The sequence below is a fragment of the Chrysochloris asiatica genome, unplaced genomic scaffold (genome assembly GCF_000296735.1).
Source record: "Chrysochloris asiatica unplaced genomic scaffold, ChrAsi1.0 scaffold00324, whole genome shotgun sequence".
NCBI classification, from domain to species: domain Eukaryota; kingdom Metazoa; phylum Chordata; class Mammalia; order Afrosoricida; family Chrysochloridae; genus Chrysochloris; species Chrysochloris asiatica.
Genome location: NW_006408842.1, coordinates 556,370 through 564,399, shown reverse-complemented (window position 1 = coordinate 564,399; position 8,030 = coordinate 556,370). Strand labels below are relative to the sequence as shown.

Sequence of the window (8,030 nt, the reverse complement as noted above, 5' to 3'; positions counted from 1 at the left end):
TTTTTCCTAGTAAAATACACAATTTAGTGAAATACATAGTAATTATTTCAAAGGACTTTTTTTTTTTTTTAACTTCTCTGTGAGATTTACATTTTAGTTATCTTGGTTGTGTTGTATTTATTTAAAAGGATCTGTTCTTTCATTTCAGTCATGACTATATGAAATTTGCAAAGTTATGTTACTAAACATAAATCACACTTAGAGATTTGCGTCTTTACAAGCAGTGCATATGATGTGAGAGAGATTATAGATTGATTGATCCCACTGTCATCTGGTTAATTTTCAGATGGTTCTGGCACTTTCCAGAAGCAAGAACTGCAGAGGGAGAGGTGGGAGCGGAACCACCTGCCAAGCAGAAGCCTCTCTCGGCGTTCCATCAGCAAAGAGAGATGGGTAGAGACTCTGGTGGTGGCTGACACGAAGATGGTTGAGTATCACGGCAGTGAGAATGTGGAATCCTATATCCTCACCATCATGAACATGGTATGCCAGACCTCATGGGGCTAGCAGTGGGAGAGAGCTAGCCTTCCCTACCCCTCAAGAAACAAAAACATGAGAAATGGTGTGCTCTTTGAGCTTTTTACTTATATACACAATTTTATTTCTTACCTGGGATTGGGAATTTAGGACAAATTCGTTTTTCCCTTAAGAAAATGTGCATCCTGGGAAATTGTGTGATTTATCATTTACATAAATCCCTGGTGTGGTGCTGTAGGGTAAGCACTGGACCACAAGCTTGCTTTGAACTGAAAGATTGGCTGTTCAGATTCACCAGGCGTTCTTCAGAAACTGTATTCTGGGTCACTATGAGTCTGACCTGACTCGATGGTGTTTAACAACAACTATTTAAGGGGATTTCCGGTGTGGTGATGTAGGATCAGTACTCGACTGTGAACCAAAATAAGGCTGGCAGTTCAAACCCACCAGCTACTCCTTGGAAATCCTATACAGGGTGGCTATGAGTCAGAACTCATTGGGTGACTCTTATTAACAACAACCATTTAGGAGTCCAGGGGGCATAATGATTAAGTGCTTAGTTCTTAACAGAAAGGTTGGTGGTTTGAAAAGACCTGGTGGGAAAAAAAGAAAGGTTAATACCTGGTAATCTGCTTCAGTAAAAATTACTAGGAAACCTGGAGGGAGCAGGTCTACTGTGCCCTATAAGATTCCTGTGGGTCAGAATTGACTTCATAGCACACACCAGTGACACTAGGTATTTACCAGGAGACTCCATCTTTCCTCTATGACTTTGCTTTACCTGTTTTAAGTGGATAAGTGACACAAAGAACTAGAACACGATTCCCTCGAAGGGTTAAAGCTAGAATTCATATAAATTAATGTACTATGCTTCCAAGCTTTCTCATAGTGTTACTGGTATTCTCTGTCTTTCCAGGGACTATGTTAATCCTATTGAGATGGAGATAGATATTTGTCTGAGATCCTGAACTTTTGAGTAATAGCTCTGGGCATTCCCTAAATGGTCCCTAATGAGGAAGCGAGATAAATAGCAATTTTAATCTCCTTTTAAAAATTCTATCTGCATCCTTTTAATAATATATGAAGATATGTTGTTGTTAAGTGCCACCGAGTCAATTCCGACCCATAGCGACTCTGTACAGGGTTTCCAAGGAGCAGCTGGTGAGCTTGAACCACCGATCTTGCAATTCAAATGACTTTGCAGTCTGACGCATTAGTCCACAGAGCCACAATAAAATCCTGCAAGTTCTTCTCCTTCTTCTACAGCCTAGACAGTGCTTCCTAAATACTGATGTTGTTGGTAGCACCCCTGAAACTTGGATTCAATTGGTTGTACTATAGCCTGATCATCTGGATTTGTAAAAGCCCGCAGGAGATTGTGATGGCTGGCCAAGGTTAAGAAGAACCTACCTGGTGATGCATAGACTGAGAAGGCTTGCCATGTTCCCATGCGTGGCTGGGTATCAGAGTGAACCAAAGAAGTATTGCTTTTACCTATATTGTAGTCTCCATCCCACGCCTAGTCAGAACTTTGGTACTGAGGCCCAGGTATCTAGGTACAGGTATATGTCATGATACCAATACCTTTGGTGAAATAGGACATTATGTGATTTGTACATTGTATGAATATCCTATTAAAACCTCATGGGAAGCCTGTTTCTCATCAGTCATCCTTGTCGCCACTATTGATGCTACTGGAGCTGCTGGCAGAGACTGGAGAGATGAGTGTGGCAGCAGCAGGCAGTGTAGACTGTACAGTGGCAGGAGGAATGCAGTGAGAAGAAGAGAGCCGTGTGTCCAGCCCACCTGCTCTCAGGCAAAGTCCGAGCACCCAGGCCCAGAATCAAAGGCCACTAAGGGATACATACTGTATGTTAAATAATTTCTCAGATGATTTGGGTATAACTTGTTTATGCCTTACCTAGGAGACTGAATGCCTCCTTTTATCTGGGATGTGCCCTGTTATGACCCCATGGCAAGAGTGATAAGATGGAAGGGTGGAATGCTTACTTCTAAGCAGGATACAAACATAAAACAAAGCAAAAAAAGAAACCCAACTCTTTGCTATCTAGTTGATTGTGACTCATACCGACCCTAGAACACAGTGAACTGTCCCTAAGCTCTCCAAGGCTGTCATTTTTGTGGAAGCGGACTGCCACATCTTATACCATCACCCTAGTGGTTTGAACCACTGACCTTGTAAGTAGAATCTGTATGCTTTAACCACTGCATCACCAGGGCTTCTTCCAACCAGGATCCTAAAGCCAAAACCAAACCCACTGCCATTGTGTTGGTTTCAACTCATAGTCAGCTTATGTAGAACAGAATAGAACTGCATCTCAGGCCTTCTGAGACAAAACCTTTTGGGCAGCAAATAGCCTTAGCATTCTCTAGAGGAGCAGCTGGTGGGTTTGAACTGCTGACCTTGTGGTATGCAACCCAATGCTTAGTCCACAGCACCACCAGGGCTCCATCAAAGTAGGATAAAAAGCCACAACCACTCACTGCCATTGAGTCAATTCTGACCCATAGAGACCCTTTGGGGGATTTCTGGGACTATACATCTTTATAGGAGGAGATCTGGTAGCGTAGTGGTTACAAATTGGGCTGTGAACCTCAAGGTCAGCAGTTTGAAACTACCAGCTGCTCCGCGGGAGAAAGATGAAGCATTCTGCTCCGGTAAAGATTTACAGCCTTGGAAACCCTGTACAGGGTCGCTATGAGTCGGAACCGACTCCACGGCACACAACAACAACAACTACAACATCTTTATAGGAAAAGAAAACTTCATTTATCTCCCACAGAGTGGCTGGTGGGTTTGGTGTGAACTGCCAGCTGTTCGGTTAGCAGTCTGGTGCTTATCCTACAGCACCACTCCAGGACTCCTTCTGAACAAGATAGGGTGGATGTTGTTGTTAAGTGTTGTTGAATTGGTTCCAAATAACAGCAACTCCATATAAGGCTTCCAAGGAGTGGCCTGTGGGATTAATCATTGACTTTGAGATTAGTAATCTAGTGCTTATCCTACAGCACACCAGTACTCTAAAGATTGAATCCCCAAAAGAAAACCCAGAGGCATTCTGCGCAGCTGATCCGTGTCTAATGTGTTGTAGTTGTTTAGTGCCATCGTGTCAATTCTGACTCATAGCAATCCTGCACAGGGATTTCCAAGGAGCTGCTGGTGGGTTTGAACTGTCAACCTTGTTGTTTGCAGTCCAGTGCTTATCCTACAGTGCCATACCAAGACTAGTTGTTGTTGATAAGTGCCTTCGAGTCGATTTCAACCCATAGCGACCCTGCACAGGATTTCCAGGCCTGTAAATCTTTACTGGAGACACGAGGAGTACAGGGCCTGAAAAGTACTTTGCCTTAACATTCCATAGAAAGCCTTTCATACTGAGGGAGGAAGACTTTACGCCCTCTAGAGGCCAACATCGGGAACCACAAATCCAGATTTAGATTTTAGTTCTCCCTTCAACTCTTAGGATTTTAACCAAAAAAATCCATCCCACTACCATCAGTGAATTCTGGCTCATAGCGACCCTGAACACAGTTTCTGAGGCTATTAATCTTTCCAGGAGCAAAAAGTTTCATCTTTCTCTCCCAAAGCATCTGGTGGGTTTGAAATGCTGATCTTGTAGTTAGCAGTCCACTGTTTATCCTACAGTGCCACTAAGAAAACCCTATGGAGCATATCCACACTGTAACAAACAAGGTCACCATGGATCAGGGTTTATCCAAAATCAATGGGTTTGAGCTTTGCTTTTCTCTTTATAAGATTACCTGGGTGGTCCAAAAAGGCTAATGTGCTATGTTGTTGTTGTTGTTGTTATGTGCCGTGGAGTTGGTTCCGACTCATAGCGACTCTGTATAGGGTTTCCGAGGCTGTAAATCTTTACGGGACAAAGCCTCATCTTTCTCCCGCGGAACAGCTGGTATTTTCCAACTGCTGACCTTGCGGCTTGCAGCCTGATTCGTAACCACTACGCTATTATACTGCTAACCAAATAGTTGGTGTGAAAGGAGCCTCAGAAAAATGGACTGGTGATGTATTTTAAAGAATCAGTCACTATAGAGCAGGGTTTTATTCTGACACACATAGGATCACCCTGAATCAGAATGGACTCAATGACAAGAGAGAGGGAGGGAAGGTTTACTCAAAGTGATTGAGTATTTTAAAAAAGGATAATATAAGTTTAAAGAACATGACTACTGCATTCTATGATGTTTCAAACTATTTACAAAGAATAGGTAAAGACATCAGAGATAAAAATAATATATGTATACTGTTGTTGTTGTTAAGTTCTGTCGAGTAGGTTCCAACTCATAACGACCCTGTATAGGGTTTCCAAGGAGCAGCTGGTGGATTTGAACTACTGCCCTTGAGGTTTGCAGTCCAGTGCTGATCCTACAGCACCACGCAGTGTCTGTCTGTCAGTGAAATTGACTTGCCCCAGGAGTTCCCAGGGACCAGAAGAGACATGGGTCTCTGGCTGTATGTAAGGAGCAAAGAACTTTGGGTACAACATTATTATGGAGGAGGTATAACCAAGTTCATAATTTCTCTAAAGAATCAGAAAATGAACTCCTGAATTGATGTTAATCTTCATGCAAATGACCAGATATTGTGTAAGGAGAAAAACGTTTCCCCAGTGCTGGAGTTGACTCGCTAATCAGATATCAGCCTAGGCTGAATTCTTTCCTTTATTTTCCTTCCTTCCTCCTGGCTGAGAGGAGCTAATTTTAGTTTCCTCAGAGCTCAGATTATTTAATTTTATGGATGCATCATTATTTCCTATTAGGAAGAATTTATGGTTGCAGATAAATTGGCTCCTGGCAAATGACACAAATCGTGAAAAGAATGAAAATCATTTCAAATATTTTGATAAAGACCCATTTGTCCCGTTCCTAAGGTTATCTTAGGAGTTCAAGTAATTGATAATAGAAGAAAACAAAAGAGAGGTAAAGGAAAGAAAGACACCAATCCTTCAAACACAGAGCCTACTCATCATCCTGGAAAGCTTTCACTTTAGAAGAGCAGCTTACTTCCAAATCAGCTTTTGTTGTTCATAGGTGCCATCAAATCAAATTTTGCAGAGCTTTCTTTCTTTCTTCTGCAGAGCTGCTGAGTGAGTTCAAACAGTCAACCTTTCCATTAGCAGCTGAGTGCTTAACTGTTGTGCCAGTTGTTGAAATGTGGCTCAGGCCGTGGGCATGCCTCGTTCTTCTTTGCACTCCACACTAAACTCCTGACCTATAAGCTGCTCTTTATTTGAAGTGAGTGAGTGTGCTGATTTTTTCTCTTCTGACCTTTTCTAAATCCCTGGGTGGTGTAAATAGTTTACATCAAACACAAGCCTAAAGTTTGGCAGTTCAAATCCATCTAATAGCTCTGCAGAATAAAAGGTCTGCTGATCTGCTTCTGTGAGAATTATAGCCAAGAAAATTCAATATTGTTACTGTTGTTAAGTGCCATCGAGTCGGTTCTGACTCATAGTGACCTTGTGTAGAGTTTCTAAGGAGCGACTGGTGGGTTTGAAGTGTTGACCTTGTTGTTAGCAGTCCAATGCTTATCCTACAGCCCCACACCAAGTCTCTAAGAAAACTCTATGAAGCAGTTCCAGTCTATAACTAATGGGGTTACCATGAGTCAAAATTCACTCAAGGACAACTGAGTTTTATGTTTCTTTGTTAGGCATCCTTATCTATTCATTTTGGAGCTAATGGGTTTTCTTTTCTAACTTCAGGTTGCTGGATTGTTCCACAACCCAAGCATTGGCAATGCAATTCACATTGTTGTGGTCCGGCTCATTCTACTTGAAGAAGAAGAGGTAAGGAATAGTTTTCTTTTCATTCTCCTGCCCTGTTCCCTTGTATTCCCTTCCTCCAGGATAGCTGGAATCACCTCGCCAGTAGCATATAAATCAGACTGACAGCAATCACTAAGATGTCCTGGTGTGGCACTGTAGGATAGACACTAGACTGCTGACCACAGGCCAGTGGTTTAAACCCAGCAACAGCTCCTTGGGGTCCCTATGAGTTGGAACTGACTCAATACCATTTAGCAACACAGTAGAAACAGTCATGATATGGTTGAGTAGCAACAATAAAATCTGGGGAAAAGATGGAAATATTGAGCCTTTTATACTCTATTTAATTTCTTGCATACTAACATAAGTCTCTTAGATTTGGGCCCTTGTATCTTTCTATACTCTTACCTTTAACAAAATCTTAACAGATTTTGTCTGTTCTTTAGAGGTTTATATAGCATCTAAATACTGAGTCTCTCAGTTGATACAAGCTCAGACTTCTTACTTAAACTTCAAACTCATATAAATTGCCTTGTTATTGTTGTTATGTGCCGTGGAGTAGGTTCCAACTCATAGCGACCCTGTACAGGGTTTCTGAGGCTGTAAATCTTTACGGGAGCAGACAGCCTCATCTTTCTCCTGCGGAGCCACTGGTAGCTTCGAACTACTGACCTTGCAGCTCGCAGCCCGATTCGTAACCAGTACGCTACCAGAGTACTTGATATCTTAACCTGGATGCATCATAGTCCACTCAAACTTACAAACTTAACATGATAGAGAAGGGGCAACATGGCAAAGTTAGCAGATGCATTGAGCTGACCCTCGGCACCAAAGACACGGCATACCAAGCAAAACAGATACAGATGGTATTCTTGGACCCTTGAGGGTCAGAGGATAGCACAGAAGGCAGATGGAGTGATGACTGGAACAGGAAGCTGAACAGTAGCACTGAGAGAGAAGAAAAGTGGGTGGATTGAGGGTAGGCATGGCGTAGTGCAGCCACTTTGAGCTTTCACAAGTACCTGTTGATATAGTGGTCTCTAGGCACAGGACATAGTGGGAGGTTGGAGGCAAGGATGTACAGTTATCCCTTGTTCCCCTACCTTCCTTATAAATGAGGGCATGGCTAGTTCCTGCCCTCAACAATCCAGTGGCCAGTGGCACTCTTTCTGTGCAGTCTCTACTCTGTTGCCTGGCGTTGGGCACTTGGCATAGTGCCTTTGCTTCTGCAGACACGTGAACCTGCCCTGAAATACACTTCATAAACAAGGAACAGAAATCTAACTGTATTCACAATTCTGGTCTCTACCATATCTACCAGGAGACATGTGGGGAGTGACTGAGAATACATCAATATGCAATCCTCAACCAAATATAAATATGACATCACAATGTCTTGGAGAAAAGTTCAGCTTACACAAAGAAATAAGACAGAGTGCCTTGAAATACAGAGTCAGAAAATATAACACCAGAAATGGTAACAAACTACCTGATAAGGAATTTAAAAGAATGCTAATTAGGCAACTTTAATGGATTGAGAGAAAAATCAGTAAAACAACAGAAGAAATCAAGGAAAACTTAGACAGCCCTATGGAAAAAAGTCAGGAAACAAATTCACTAACTGAAAAAAAAGGAACTATACAAAATCTGCAATTAGAAAGCAGTAAGATATAAAACCAAACGGCCACCACTCGTCTATCTGTCATGCTGTGGTGGTTTGAGATGCTGTGATTCTGAGGGCTA

At 42.2% G+C, this 8,030-nt stretch overlaps 1 protein-coding gene across 1 annotated transcript in view; it reads left to right on the top strand.

The window, feature by feature from the left end:
- ADAMTS12 (ADAM metallopeptidase with thrombospondin type 1 motif, 12) overlaps positions 1-8,030 on the top strand; it is a 571,713-nt gene that overhangs the window by 295,518 nt on the left and 268,165 nt on the right. The window contains exons 4-5 of the mRNA XM_006875388.1: positions 287-483; positions 6,225-6,308. Coding sequence (XP_006875450.1) covers positions 287-483; positions 6,225-6,308 — 281 coding nt within the window. The remainder of the gene's footprint in view (positions 1-286; positions 484-6,224; positions 6,309-8,030) is intronic.